The sequence below is a fragment of the Strigops habroptila genome, chromosome 1 (assembly GCF_004027225.2).
Source record: "Strigops habroptila isolate Jane chromosome 1, bStrHab1.2.pri, whole genome shotgun sequence".
Classification (NCBI taxonomy): Eukaryota; Metazoa; Chordata; class Aves; order Psittaciformes; family Psittacidae; genus Strigops; species Strigops habroptila.
Window position 1 is genome coordinate 22,411,136 of NC_044277.2, and position 15,846 is coordinate 22,426,981.

General features: G+C 42.9%; 1 protein-coding gene across 1 annotated transcript in view; it reads left to right on the top strand.

The window, feature by feature from the left end:
* Positions 1-10,946, top strand: part of NIPAL2 (NIPA like domain containing 2) — a 51,232-nt gene extending 40,286 nt beyond the window's left edge. The window contains exons 7-11 of the mRNA XM_030511453.1: positions 1,484-1,619; positions 4,042-4,130; positions 5,856-5,919; positions 8,064-8,158; positions 8,473-10,946. Coding sequence (XP_030367313.1) covers positions 1,484-1,619; positions 4,042-4,130; positions 5,856-5,919; positions 8,064-8,158; positions 8,473-8,561 — 473 coding nt within the window. The 3' untranslated portion in view covers positions 8,562-10,946. The remainder of the gene's footprint in view (positions 1-1,483; positions 1,620-4,041; positions 4,131-5,855; positions 5,920-8,063; positions 8,159-8,472) is intronic.
* The last annotated feature ends 4,900 nt before the right edge of the window (positions 10,947-15,846 follow it).

A 15,846-nucleotide genomic window follows, 5' to 3' on the forward strand; every position in this document is an offset into this window, starting at 1 on the left:
GCTCAGTTTTACTGCTTTGTTTGTTAAACCACTCCACCTATTTCCATTACAGAGCAAGAAGTGAAGTACTTGGTGGAAAGATTGTCAGGAAAACAGTGAATTTCATGATGGTGAACAGGATTATCAGAAGTTATATACAACTCTTAAACTCCCCCTGAACTTTTGGACTTGCTATAAGAAAAATGTTTGCAGTCAAAACCACAGACCTGAATTAATTCTTCCCCCACCTTTTCTCCCAACCCTTGGCCTGAACTTTTTGCACAGTGCAGCTATCCTTGCCAATCTGCATTTTGCAGTTATGGGAGGATGAATCAGATCACTGAAATCCAAAACTCCTCAGCTCTGGAAGAGGGTGGAACTGGATCCCAGCTGAGGGACGGTGCTCCTGACTATTAATTACCTTTCTTCAAAAGTCATCTCCACACCCTGACTCTTCTTATCATTTTTAGTCTCTTCTGAATTTGTTACATTTTCTTTGCAGTAATCACAGCCTGCTTGGGTTAGCTTCAACAAACCAAGAGCGCACTCCAACAGGAAATCTAAAGTAACTCTTAGCTGATCTGTCAGACCCTTTTCTAAAAGATATGGATTGCAAGACTTCTCTGAACTGGTGACATGTATTAAAACCATTGCCTGCTGTCTGAAATTTGTTTGTGGTGGTGCAATGACAGTGACTAAATGGTTTGAAAACACACTACTGAAATATGCTATTCTTCGAGCTAGATCCAGTAAATGGTCATAAGAGCCTGGACCCTGAAACAAAATTCAGACCCCCGTGTTAGTTGTCTGCTCTCCATACAAAACCTATGGGGAGAGTTAGGTGCTTCGGGATGTGATCCCAGAAATCAGCTTTGGCCAGTTTTGGCTAGCTTCTATCTTGGTAGAGAAATCCTGAGGGTGAGGAATTATTTTAGGCTGCTACTAGGAGGTGTCCCAGCTGCTTTGAACAGATAACGAGACCTCTCGGACTTCTGAATAATACAACACGGGCTCCAAATTAGCTCAATAAAGTATGTCTGGAAGATGTGGAAGCCGTTATACCACCTCTGATTGGTAGTCCAGTGTTTAGGGCGTATGCCCAGCTCAGGGAAATGGATCCAGTTCTTTCCTCATCCTGAACTCAGCCTCTCTCATACACAGACACATGCGAGTCCCACCTTACAGGATTTTATTTGGCTCTAACCTCAGCTACCCTGCTGAAAATGGTGAAACTCTGAGTAGATGCAGGGTTGCAGACCCAGTGCTACAAGAACTTAAAAGCAAAACACAGAGCATGCGTGGAGCTAAGGCCACTATGAGTTGAGGCAGTAGTTTAGCGAGTGTTGATAAAATCACACACTTGGGTTTAGGTGCCCAGACCCTACCCCAGTCACTTTAGGTTTATCAACCTGTGGGTCTGACAAGGCACTTTCTCCTACCTCACTGATACTCCGAGGTCACTGCTGTGAATTCTGCCCTGCTAACCTCTCCTTTTCCCTTTCAGCATCGCTGACTGTCATTGCTGTAAAGGCTGTGGCCAGCATGATAATACTCTCTGTGAAGGGGAAAATGCAGCTAACTTATCCTGTTTTCTATATCATGATTGTTTTGATGGCAACCTCTTGTGCTTTCCAAGTCAAGTAAGTGAGAGTCTACTTACCTCCTAACCTTCGTACACATTTTATCTGTCAGTTTTATTTGGTACTGATACTGACTCCAGATACAAGTTGCACTTAAAGGCAACAAAATCCTGGCAGAGCCTTGGCAGACGCATGAATTGCCTATGGCTGATTGTATTGTTTATTTAGGCTTTATTTTTCAGTTTGTAATTGATTTGTAGATGCCACCTCCTCTCATTATCACCTTATACGTGGTCTTCCCAAATTTATTTCTAGTTTTGGCACAGTTCTTGAACTCATTAAATTAAAATTATGTTTATGTAAATTTTGGAGGGTTACTTTTAGAAACTTTCATTGCTGAATAAGCAAATGGCCGTGTTTACCCTCATTATACATCTCTTTTCGCCAGCTGATGTCACTAGTCAGACCACAGAAGAGAGTTTGTCTCAACTTTCTCCTGCCTCTCTTAAGTCTGCATGTTGTGTTTTGCTATCCTGTATGCTTGTACTTTTTTAGGAAATAGTTAACTTTTGGTGTGCAGGGGACATCCAAGTTTTCCCCACTGGCCTCTGGCCTGTGAAGTGATTGCTTTATGCTGCCTTTGCAGATTGCTGAGGGTGGCAGCATGGTAAAATATGGCTTGCAGCTGAACAGAGTCCATTCCCTTTATGCTGGTCCCTCTGCTTCAGGTGCTGATAGCATCATTCAGCAATCTCATCTAGACTGCTCCAGTGTGAGTCTGAGTGTTTACTTGCATGATTATTTTCCGGTAGAAGAGCCAACCCAGCTTTCTCGTGGCAGAACATACCATTCCCATGTGGAATCAGAAAGTCCATGCATTATTATTCAGTGACTCTCCGTGGCTGACTCAGGAACTCCCCTGTAACAGATTATAGAGTGATTTACATCCAGCTTGTCTTTGCTGGGAGAACAGCTCAGGGCATTTAAAATAGAAAATAAAAGCCTGGTAAATAGGAAGCTGCTGAATTAACCTCTCTTTCTTGCCAGTTTTTGTTGAGGTTTTTTTGTTTTTTGTTTTTTTTCTTTTGCTGGGCCAAAATTAAAGCAGAAGTGAAATGTGCCCATTTTATTCCCTGGGATCAGTGTTTCTTTCTCTCTTCTCTCTTGGACACATTTTCTCACAGAGACAGTGCTGTCAGTCTACATTTTTCATTTTATTAGTTTCCTCTCTTATTTTATTTGACTGCTGCCCGTTAGCTCAGAACAGCCTGCGCTGCAACATCCTCCTGGATTCAATGCTGGGCTTTGGTATCACTGCTTTAGTCCCAATGACCGAGTTTGTTGCAAATGGGAGAAAATAATGAGGTGTTTTCAATGACTTCAAAATCCTGACTATCGTGTGGATATGTAGGATTTCTTTATTTTTAAAACACCATGGAGACTGTTCAACAGTTGCTAAAATAACTATGCAATTACTTTAATGGCTAAAACAGATCCAAGCTTGGATTTTTACTGTGCACATATATTGTACCAGTGAAACATTTAAGTGCAGTTCTTTTTATAGGTTTTGAATACACCCTGCAGCCTCCTAATTTTTCTCTTTTGGTCTGAAATGCACCATTCACATAACAGAGTATCTGCTGGTGCACTCGAGAGCTCACACTCATGATTCATCACCCTATGGGTAAATGTTGATAGCTGAGGTCTCCACACAAGCGGATTAGTTGCTTTGCCTTTTTCATCCACTGAAGCTGACTGTGCAGGCTGCCCCATGGCCAGTGTATGCATGTGTGCAGTGTATGCTCCTGTGGTCCTGCACATTGTTACTTGGGATTCTGGTGAGGGTTTGTGTTGCCTTTCTGGAAGCACAGCAGAGAGTTTCTGACCCAAGGAGCACAGGCTTGGAGCCGCCTTCCTGGACTTTCCTATCAGGACAGTGTGTCTGGGGTATGATTGCATGGATACATATACAAATAGGCATTTTAGACAAGTTGGATTAAGCAGTAGAAGCAATGTGGACTTCAGCAAAGTGAAACAGTTCCTGCAAGAACTTTCGTGTTCATGTCTGTGCTGGAAATATACCCTTACACAGCCTGCTTAAATTAGAGCAACTTGTCCCTGGCTGCTCACAGGCAGCACTGCTTCCAAGAACCGATGCAGACCGTAAGCAGTAATACCCTAACATTCCTCCCTTATCTGTGGCAGACAAAATTTTTCCAACAGTGCTTCAAAGGACTGTCCAATGACAGCCTATGGCCAGAAGAATCCATGCCAACCTTCTTGCTTTTGCCTATTTGTTTGAACTCTGCAGAGTCAAAACCAGAAGGTATATTCAACACACATATGCATCTGTCCAGGGCTACTTGCTATTGTGGTAAGAAATAGTCACACTTTTTGTTAAACTGACATAAAGTGGCTTAACCTGACTTAAAGTGAAATGAACCTCCTGTAGGCATGAGGTACAGTAACACTTGTCTTCCAGGTTCTTGAATCAAGCAATGCATCTGTACGAAGCGACAGCAGTTACGCCCATTAATTTTGTGTTCTTCACCACCAGTGCCATCATTTCAGGTTTGTTTCTGGCCTTTTGCCTCTACCGAATGATTTTCTAAACATCAGGTTTTTAAGAGTTACTGCCTGTGAAAAGGAACACAAACCAGTCATGTTTGACTTCACAAAAAGAAGGTTTTCCGATGTGACAGGTGTTTAAGTTCTGAAAAATGAGTAAGTTTACAACTTTTGAAACAAAATAAAAGTAATCAAATTCTAGCATTTCCAGAATTGATATGTGCAGTTTACTGTGCCTTTCTGACTTACTAGAAGTACCTGAATTTACCCTAGCTTCATCTTGACATCCAGTAAATGCATTTACCATGTGCACACCAGCCTCTCTGTATCCAAACTGGTAGAGTAATTTTAACAGCCTGGCAAACTACTCAAATGACAACCAGCTGTGTTTCATAGTAGTTAGTGTATATTCCATTTCAGAAGGTGGAATTCTAGGTTAAGTGAAGGAAATAAAATTACTCCAAAGACTTTTTAAGCATTTAACATTTTATTCTGGGTGAGAACTTTGAACTCAGCATTGTTAAAGAGGGACTGCAAATGCTGGAAATGGTGTGCAGCATAAGAACATGAACAAGGAGGACGACTAAGATGCTGTATCAGCAGTGAGCCAAAATGATCATGTTGTTAGAACATTTATGACTCATTTTAACACACACTGGGGGCTTTCCCGTCATTGCTGTGCAGGAGTTTCTCGTGCAGAGCTGCCATTAATGAGAAGGGGAGTTAGCTTCACGCACAGATTGCCTCAGCACCTGTGTTAGAAGAGACCTACACTTTGTGACTGAGAGATGTGCCAAAAAGCGGTTGCGTTCTTGTGACCATATGGGGAATTTGGCCTTATGCCTCCTTAAAAGATCAAGTACCTATTCAGGAATGGCTTAATAGCTTTGAGACTGGATACACATGCATTTGCACCAGGTTAGATAAACCAGTGTAGGGCTTAGAAGAACAACCTTTGCTGAATCTTACTGGGGTGCTTGTAGAAAGTACCTCTCTCATGACACCCCATCCCCAGTTGCAGCCTTTAAAGATACAGTCACTTCAGCTGTGCTAGTTCACACTCTGGCGTTTCTAAGCAGAACTATGCTCATCAGTGTTTTAAAGCTAATGTACTTGGCTGTGAATTGGGGCAGCTGAGATCTAGATACACATCTGCTTCTGTCACCTCCACTGCAGAGGTGCTAATTCCTGGAAGAGGGGTGACCAGAAAAAGCTAGTGATCCCTTCAGCCAGAAAGATTTGGCAAACTTGGCTGCTAGAGCCCTTAACTTGGTGTAAACTTCAGGGATGCAGCTAGTTACGGAAAAACTGTTCCCAATTGGAGTTAAGATATCTACATGGTATGTTGGAGTGGCTTAACTAAAGCCATGAAGAACCTGTTAGCTATATTGGTATGACTCTGCTTGTGAATAAGACCTCGAGTTTGACCTGCATAAAAACTGTTGCTGACAATGCAAAAAAATACCTGCATCTGTGCAGTTACTAACACAGCAGATGCTTCAACCTGATAGATTTAATCTTCTCCAGTCCCGTGCAGTATCTTGACAAAGCCTAGTTAATGGAATACTGGCTCATAAAGTGAGCCCATCACAGTGTGTATTAATACCTTATTTGGGATTTTTTTTTTGCTCTGTTTGAGCATGACAGTGCTCCTGACCCTCCCAGCTGTAATTCATATCACTTGGAAGCCAGTCAAGATCTGCAATTCTTGTTTCTGTCACATTCCAGGGGTCATATTTTATCGGGAATTCCAAAGTGCAGCTTTGCTGAGCCTGTTCATGTTTCTGTTCGGGTAAGTGTATCGGCCTAAAATCTGCACTAATGTTTGTACTGAAACAGCATTGCCTTGTGGAATCCCTTCTTTTCTCAGTAAGAAGACACCCGTCTTGTTATTAAAGTATTATGGAATAGCCATTATAGTAGGATAAAAAAATATTAAAGGAAAGATTGATGTCTGTGCTTTGGGAGTTTGGAGGCCTGGTTTTGAATCCAAATATGTAAAAATGCGAGACACTTATGAACTACTAATCTCATGATGGAATGAAAAACCAGCAGCATGTGTTCCTCCAGCAGGAAGGAGAAATCACTATTCTCCACCAAAGATCATGTTATAGGGGGTGCTTTTACAACTGCGAGAAACCTCCTCCCAAGTGTACACTCCCAAGTGTAACCAAGCCAAGTGCAAGGTCCTACACCTGGGTCGGGGCAATCCCAGGCACTGCTACAGGTTGGGCAGAGAAGAGATTCAGAGCAGCCCTGCAGAGAAGGACTTGGGGGCGTTGGTTGACAAGAAGCTTAAGATGAGCCGGCTTCAGGGTGCGCTTGCAGCCCAGAAAGCCAACCGTATCCTGGGCTGCATCAAAAGAAGCGTGACCAGCAGGTCAAAGGAGGTGATCCTGCCCCTCTACTCTGCTCTTGTGAGACCTCACTTGGAGTACTGCGTACAGTTCTGGTGTCCTCAACATAAAAAGGACGTGGAGCTGTTGGGGCAAGTCCAGAGGAGGGCCACGAGGATGATAAGGGGGCTGGAGCTCCTCCCGTATGAAGACAGGCTGAGAGAGTTGGGACTGTTCAGCCTGGAGAAGAGAAGGCTGCGTGGAGACCTCATAGCAGCCTTCCAATATCTGAAGGGGGCCTATAAGGATGCTGGGGAAGGACTCTTCCTTAGGGACTGTAGTGGTAGGACAAGGGGTAATGGGTTCAAACTTAAACAGGGGAAGTTTAGATTAGATATAAGGAGGAAGTTCTTTACAGTGAGGGTGGTGAGGCACTGGAATGGGTTGCCCAGGGAGGTTGTGGATGCTCCATCCCTGGCGGTGTTCAAGGCCAGGTTGGACAGAGCCTTGGGCCACGTGGTTTAGTGTGAGGTGTCCCTGCCCATGGCAGGGGGGTTGGAACTAGATGATCTTAAGGTCCTTTCCAACCCTTACTGTTCTATGATTCTATGTTACCTTCCATTTGCGTGTCCAGCTGGTCTTTGCTGCCACTAGGCATGGGCAATTATGTGAGCTGCTTGCCTGTGAGGCTGTACTATAATCTCTCTCCCCCCTCTTCCTGTGCAAAGACACAGCATGCCTGCAGAAAAGTTCAAAGCTTACTAAGAAGCTGTTAACAATAAATGTTTGAAGAAGGACCTAGGTGTCGTGAGAGCAGAAACCTTCTGCTGGCTACCGGTACCATAACAACTGTCCCTGGTGGGACGAGTGACAGTTAAGTACTTGAAAAGGGTGTGAGATGGTTAAAAACATCTCCCAGAGCTGATGGAGGTGTCTTCTTGCCACAGTGCTGTCAAATAAATGAGGCTGATAGCTACAGAAGTCTTTGTCCTCTGCAGCTGGACTGGAGTAGGTGCACACAACTGCTATCTTGTCTGACTGCAGGAAAAGTGACCAAAAAATGGAGATGAGCAAATTCAACCCATGTATTTGGCAGGCAGGAATTAGTGGTTATGTGTCCAGCACAGAGCGGATAGAAGATTTATCCAAGCATAGCAGTTTCTTACTGCTTCTGGCTTATAGCTTGCCCCTGAGACACACAGTCAAATGAGAAAAACAACAGAGATGTTGATTGTCTGTAGCTAGACTGAGCTGTTAATGAAATTGCAAATGCTAGAATGCTAGCTTAGATGCTCTGTGAAGATTTGCTCAGGGATTCAAATGTTGTGGTCTCACACTCACAGGCATTTGGTTAGGTATATATTACTGAAAGTGTAATTTTGCGTGTGGAACCTTTCTAACTGATAATAAAGCTTCAGGAGGCAAAAACTAGACTGAGAGGGAGCCCAAGATGAGTATATAGAGCTGCCAGGAAGAAAAGTGTCTTTATAAACTGAGCAGCTTTGGTTTGGAAGTCCTTGAAAAAGAAACATGGAAAGAAATTCTCATCTGAGATGCAGTGAACTGTTTCTAATGATACTGTGCCACTGTTATTTTGCAGGTGTCTCCTGTCTTTCCTTGGTGTATTTGTAATTGCAAGAAATAAAAAAGAGGAGCATTTACAAGTTCCTTTTATTGACTGTGGACATATTCCTGGTAAGTAGGGCTTTTTTTTTCTGTCTCTGTTAAAAGTGAGATATCAGATAATGGGATGACTTAGGAGAGTTGAGTCACAAATGTGCTCTAGACATATTTAATAAATATACTGTTCCCTTAATTTCTATTCCTGTTCCCAATAGATTTTTCAGAGAATTTTTCAGAGTTTTTCCAAGCTATTGTTACAACCAGTCAAATAAAAACAATGATTACTGGAGTAAAGAATGTTTAAATGATGGATTGGTGGGGGATTTGTTTTCTTGAAATTCTTCACAGAGTTGTTGTTTTTCCCTTCCCTCACTCCATTTCCTTAGGACAAAATTTGACAGGCAAAATACAACCAGATTCTCACAGTTCATGCTATGGCGCTTTGAATAATGAAGACGACTTGGTGAAAAGTTAAAGCTGAAAGAAGAAAGCACAGTTAATAGGAGGAAGGCCACTGGAACAAGGATCAGCAGTGCCTTTTTATTGGACATATTCAAGCGTGTGTTGAACTCCTGTATGTCGATGAGTCATAGTATTATTGAATCTTGCTGAATGTATCCCTTGGTTGTCCCAAATGTGTTCTGAAGATGAAGGAAGCTTTAAGAAAAACTAAATAACCATTAATGAAACAGAACATTCTTCTAATATCAATGCCTCTTGAGGGTATTTTTAGAGTCTTAATTGCCTTGAAACGCAGAGACGCACAGAACAGGATTATAAAAGTTCCCTTTTGAAACCTCACAGATCTGTGTAGATGCTTAAAGACCAAGGTGGGAAATGAGAAGAAATGTCATAAGTGACTTCAAAGTATTCTGCTATATGTTTAAATCCTTTAAAAACCTGATCCTTCCTGTTCAGGAGTCAAAGCTGTGGACGTATATACAGTGTAAACAAATATGTACAACAGAGTATTTTATTTCACGTGTAGAGGAAAAATCCTGATTATCTTCTGCCATCAGATTAATTTTCTTATTTTCCAAGGAAATAGACACTTGTGTGAGACAGGGGAAAGAAGAGAGCATTTGCCATAAACATAGGCACACGCACACATGCACACATTTGAGCTGCTCAGCCAAGGCAGAGTAGGGAACCATGCTTGATATTTTACATCCTCCCAGAAGAGTCCTGTGCACTGGGCTGGACTGTACTTGGCTATACTATCTGTTGGTATAGCCTAGCCTGAGGTTTAGCTTCTGTTTTCAGGAAAACAAGGTTTTAGTGGAGAAAGTGCAGTTTTCCAGAGGGAATGGGATAGCCAGGCTCCATCCCTTGATGTGTCTTGGAATATACTCCTAAAAAAGAAAAGTAGGGCAACTCCTAACCCACTGGTAATGCTGCATGAGGAAATGCTGTAAAAAACAGGATCACAAGGTGTCACAGTAGCAGGACAGTTTTTCCTCGTTAAATGGTAATGTCTCTGAACACTGATCTGAAGAGCCAGCAGTGGTTGAAACCATGTCAATATTGTTCTGTGTTCAGGTCTGGGGTGTCTCCGTGTCCCTCAGTCCCCATCTCCTGGCAAGAAAGCTGCTTCTGGGCATTCATCACGGGTCCACTTACCCCTGCCTGCTCTACCTCAGCCGGCACAGTGTGCGTCAGACACCTTTCTCTGCACATACAAGTGAAAGAGCTCTTGAAAAGCATTCGCGTCTCAGACAAGGTACTTAGTTTGGGTTTGAGTTAATCAGCAGTAATGGATAGAGGCCACAGACTGTATTTTGTTTCAGTGGGATATGAGACAATGAGGTCTCCTTTTTTTCCCAAATAATTATTTCATTTAAAAATACATACAGCTGAAGATGCACATGACAGTTTCACTTCAAACCCTACAAAGCACACACAGAGCTGCAGTTTTTCCTATGCAGCAATGTCCCAGGAGCCAGGGCACAGGAGGGCTTGTGAAGCTGTTTTCCAACGTGGATCTTTTCCAGCTGGCACAGGACAAGACTCTGTGTCTGCACCTTACTTGTACCAGCTGCCTGGCTGTGGCCTTCCTTTCTCCTCTTACAGCTTGAGTTCAAGTTTCTAAAGCTTAATGTAAAAAAAGCACATTCTTTTCATATGTTCTCTCCAGGGAGTAGGGGCATGCCTCTATCTTTCTTTTGCAAGTCAAATTTAAGCCGCTTTCTAAGTCTCAAGTGAGAGTGTGTGCTAAAGATGGAAATAGGGGGCCTATAGATTTTCATTCTGTGACCTGGGAAACAAATGCGTGAAAGGATTTGGTTTTGTTTCTTTTTTTTTTAAGTTTTTGGCCTTAGGCATCTTTCTGAAATCTGTTTCCATGACTCAGGTGGGTTGGAGGAGGTAATAAGGGTTACCAGGTGTAGGATTTTCTCTTTAAAGCAAGAAATCAAATGTAAAAACCTGTGGCAAAAGTTATTACTGATTTTAAACTACTGTTTTTCTTCTTGAACAAAAGGGGGTTTTTTCTTCCTATGGGTTGTACAAAAATTATAAGGGCTAAAATGTTTTCTTTAAACTCAAATGTAATTAAAATGAATTTATGGTGCAAAACACTAGTAGGAATTATGTGCAATTAAAAGTTGTGATTTGACATGATTTTTGAGATGTGAGCACGTTCCAACTAATTAATGTATTCCAAGATCAGAAAAACTCAGTGATGAGAATTCATTACTGTCTGCCAAGAAAAGAACGTGATTTATTTCAAGAATCAGATTCTAATCAATGTAATTTTCAGATTCGTGTGATATTTAGGTTGCAAACACCACAGACAAATGCCTGCTAAAAGAAAAGCCTTTTCACTGGAATACAAAAGAGTCTCTGGAGCCCTTCTCTTTAATAATGAGTTATTTTCTTGCTATGTTTTTCCTGACATCAAAAATGTGGGCCAGATATAAGCTGCAAAACTTGCACCTGCAGGCTGAACTTGAACAGATCCTCCACGGGATGTGAGGAAATCAAACCACAGAAGGCGTGGTGGGCAGGCAGTGGCTCATGTGGTCCCCCAGGCTCCAGCTTAGGATTCTGACAGACCAGAACCAGCAGGACTCATTTAGTGCTTGTTCCACTGCTGGTCACGCTGCGGTAAGAGATGAAGTATTAACTGGCCGTGGGCCTGGAAATGGGAGCTCTGGAGTAGAGAGACCATTTAAATTTTGGCATAAAATATCAGGATGCTGAAATCAAATGGTTTCAGCTGGCAAAAAATAAATGCATTTTGGGCTGGATTTGTATTTCTGCCCATGGTAGGGGCCTAGCATTCACCTGGCACGCTTATTGCCTGCTCCTCACTACAGCCCAGCTTTTGGTGGCTTCATGTTTTGTGTGTAAGGGCAATAGTCACCAAAAACCAAAGGAGAGAGGCTGGACATTGAGCTTCTGTGCTTTGAAGCTGTAGTTTCATGAACCTGTCAAGTTGCTTGAATGGTTGAGTGCTGATAAAAGTCTCATGCTCTTTTTCGTATTCGTGAGGTCCTGCATGGACTGTGACTCTCTGTGACTCACTTCAGCTGCCTCTGATAACACTGGAGTGCATATGATTAGATTGAACTTTCAGTTTGCTCTTTTGTTACTGTTCTCTGAGGCTTGGCCTTTTTCTCTTTTAAATTTGTTTTTCATTCCTTCTGGAGAAATCAGCTGGCCTATGCTAGCAGCTACCCAAAGGAGACAGAGATGAATTACCATAATTATTATTGGAGGGCCAAGCTGGAAGACTTACAACCTGAGGCCACTGCAAGCAAAAGATAGAGAAATGTTTAGTGCTCTGGATTCTCAGGACTTTGAGAAATCCTTTGTAATGTTTATGGATTCTGGGTTAGAATTAGGGACATCAGTGAATAAATAGTGATTCCGTATATTCATAGGATCAATCATAGAATCATAGAATGGTTTGGGCTGAAAGCAACCTTAAAGATCATCTGGTTCCAATCCCCCTGCTGTGGGTGTCACTACACCTTCCACTAGACCAGGTTGCTCGAAGTCTCATATATTTTTGTATGTGGTTTTAGTTTGTCGGGGGGTTTGTTATTTTATTGCTTTTTTCTTACTGATTTGCAAGTGAAGGATGACTATTCTCTGCCTAGAGAAGAAGAGAGGAAATAAAGACATTCCCTTGGCAGACGGGAGATGTTTCAATCTTTTGAACCTGGGAGATGTGTAGAAGCACCTTCCAAGCACTCTGGCTGAAGTAACCATTGAGTTATAACATATAAGGAGGCGGCACGGGCATATGCATCATTACATATGAACCATGACCAGTCATGACTGTTAAGAAAGGATCCTTGTGCTTTTGTCATGTGTTAAATCTGTTCAGAGCACCTGTAGCTGATCTAGCCCCTTAGGCTGCACATAAACATATTTTTGAAACATACTACACAGGACACCTTGAGCATCCTATCAGTGCCTCTATGGCATGTACTTTCTCCCATGCAGAGCTCTTGTCAGGTCTTCCCTGTGGGGAAATCAGACTGTGTGGTGGGTACACACCACAGGCTTACTCTTATAAGAAGGTACAGTGCTGCCAGGACATTCCCACGACATGGGAAGTGTTTATAGACTATTGCCCTACAAGGAAGTTATGCAAACCTACAGACTTAGATTATGTTCCCTTTACTTTGGGATTCCCACTTAAGCAAGGAAAGGCAGTTTTGGGTATCCACAGATGTGGAATTATTGGCACCTTAGGAACTTTTAGGCACAACAGGTCAGATCCTAAATAAAGAGTTGTGTGGCTGCTGAGTAGGTTTCTTATTTAATCTAAATCCCAGTTTCACAGTTAGGCCCCTAAATTTTGTCCAAGCCTTTGAGGGAGAAAGTCTGTAGTATAAATAGTATAACTCTGCAGTAGCATTTTGGTTGCTCATGGACTCAGGCGTTGGTGCCAGGGGAATTTGTGTCAGTTCACAAGGTAATGATGAGGGGAATGGTGTTTGGCAGCAGAATCACAAAGGTATCATGGTGGCAGGAGAGTTTTGCATTAACACAGAGGAATGACTCCAGGGGACCACTAACAGTGGTCTCCTGGACTCCTTGTTCACAGTGTCAACAGAGTATTTGTTGACAGTTTTCAAAGTAGAGCTACTGTAGAGGAATGATTAAACAGGTGATTCCAACACTGAGTGTTTTACATGAAGTCAATGTATCACTGTAGCCCATGGCACTAATATCTTAAGCATGAAAAGTGGCCTGTGGCCATCGATGAAGGAGCCAGTTTCTGTACTTTGCTAGATCACATTGGGAAAAATAGAAATGATTGATTTAAGCCTCCAGCACAAACACACGCTTGCCAGCTCTCCAGCTGGAGATTTCCACTCTTGGAATAGGCATTGCCTTGCCTAGATGAAATCTTTGGAGTCTACTGCCAGGTCTTTTGCCAGAATCATGAAACTGGTTGAAAGAACAGCACTGCCATTTGTCTTCTGTTTGATAGCTGGTGGGCATCAATCCAGAGCAACATGAACACAAGATCAGGACTTTTCTCTCCATTTGAAAAAAAAAATGTTAAATCTTTTTCTCAAGTTTCAATAGCATGTGCACTAGGCCAGAGCTTTATGCTGTCTAATGCTCTCTAATGCCCTCAGCCAAGAGTAAGAGCGAAAGCTTGCATGGCACGGAGGCTGCTAGTTAGGCAGTTCTTACCTGTCACTGAAGGTTGCTGCTGGTAACACATTGTTTGTCAATAGTGTATAACAACAAAGTACTGGAGATTCTATTCAGTTTTCCAAGAACAGCTGTTCTATGTTTTACAAGGGAAAGGAGCTGAGGAATATGATTTGCTAAGCATCACAGTTACCCATGTGTTTGTTTTTTCCAAACAGTATTTAACAGTTAACTAACAGGCACATCCTGACAATACTGACTAGGTGCTGGGTACGTGGATGTGTTGTGGGGTTTGATGCAGTGGTGTGGATAACGGCAGGTTGCTGGTATGAGAAGGCAGCTCTATGTCATCTGGCCTGGTCTCCTACACAGCTCCAGTCAGGCAACATCCTCCAAACACTTCTGTGTGAATCCTTTGGCCCATCTACAGAAGGACCCCGTCCTCTCCTACTAGTCAAAGTAGAGGATCCACCAATGCCATTAGTAATTTGTACTAGCAATGAGTCATTGTTTGCTTTTGAACTGCCTTATGTCTATTTTAACTTGTTTGGATTTAACTTGCAGCTATTTGTCTTTTGCCAGTGATTTAAAGCACTCGGTAAGTCCCTCTAGTAAAATACAGTAAGATGACTTGGGCTTTTTCCTAAGCCGAACAGATGGACCTTTTAAGTCTCTCACCATCAGATAGTTCTATCAGCCCTAAAATTATTTTCTGTGGTTGTTTTCTGCTCTCTCTCCATTTTTATGTTGTCTGCAATTGGCCAAACACAAAGTAAAACTCAGATCCTTGCAGCACTGAAGAAGTAGCACAGAACCAGAACAAACCCAGCACGCTGTGATCAGATACCCGGCTTCCCTTTCCCCAGAGCTGCAGACCTGACACCTCTCCCAGGAGGTGCCTGCACTTTCTGTTCTGACACTGTATTTCAGCAGTGGCTGTTTTGCATGCCCAGAGATGCAGCAACCTTGATTATTTTCTGTGATTTGACTTCTGACTCATTGCTGAGTTCAGTGACAGTCCAAAGAGTAAGACCTCTATCCTGCTCAGAGGTCCCTGGTGGGCCCAGCACAGCAGGAGACCCCAAAACCCTCTGTCCCAGGGGCTGGCACAGGCATGGTGGCACCTGGCAGTGGTATTAAGCAAAAGCTGCCCTTTCTCCAGTGCCTGAGAGATTTGAGCGCTCAGCCCAGATTTGAGAGGAGGGTGATTTATTCAGTGACTTTTTAAGGTGCAGTAAGTAAATGGGTGTGTGGGGGGGGTGCCTGCATGTGGGGGGACCCTGCCCAGGTCAGTTGGTCTCTCCTCAAGGATGGTGATGGTTAACCAGAGAGAAAAGAAGCTGATATTTGTCATATACAACAGAAAGGCTTCTGCTCCCTCTACCCCTTGCTGCTCCCAGCCTCATGGCAAGGATGTGCTTTGAAAGCAGCAGTTTGGGCATCTCCCTTCCAAGAGGATGCAAGCACCTGCTAATGCTAAATGGGGCATCCAAACCCCAAGAAGCAGCGGATGTGTATGCAGCTCTGGCCTCTTTGCCTTGCTCAGGTGATCAGCCATTTGCCTGGGCTGTGCATGTCCCCACTCTGAGATGCCCAAGGTTCCCCACAGGGTCCTGCTTCTGGACCCTCTGCTTCAGGTCCTGCTTCTTCTCCCTGCACAAGGGATGAGTTTTCCCCTCCCCTTTTGGGGATCTAAGTTTTGAAACACGTTTGTGCTGGAGAGAACACTGTGATGCATTTACAGTCTGAGGTCCAGTGTTACACCACAGAGCAGGCACAGCTACTTTGCTGGTACCCTTGCACTGTGAATCATTTGAATGGGGTGTTTGGGGTGGTTTTTCTTTGTAATTTCAAATGAACAGATCAGTAATGTCACCTTGATTAGCCTGAGGTAATTTGTGGTGGAACTCTTCATTAAAAAGAAAAAAAAAAAGCTGCTTTTCCTGGTGAAGTCTTTGCAAATAAAAGGCTGTGCTGGAGCTGGAGCACTTTGAATATGATTGCAGTGACTCACATTTTTAATGGATTTTTTTTTTTTTATCTCAGAAATGGCTTTTTTCCAAGCAAAGTCCTACAAGGCCTCATATAACAAACAAGGGTTACTGCTCTTTTCCACACATAACATGAAAAATATCCTTGAG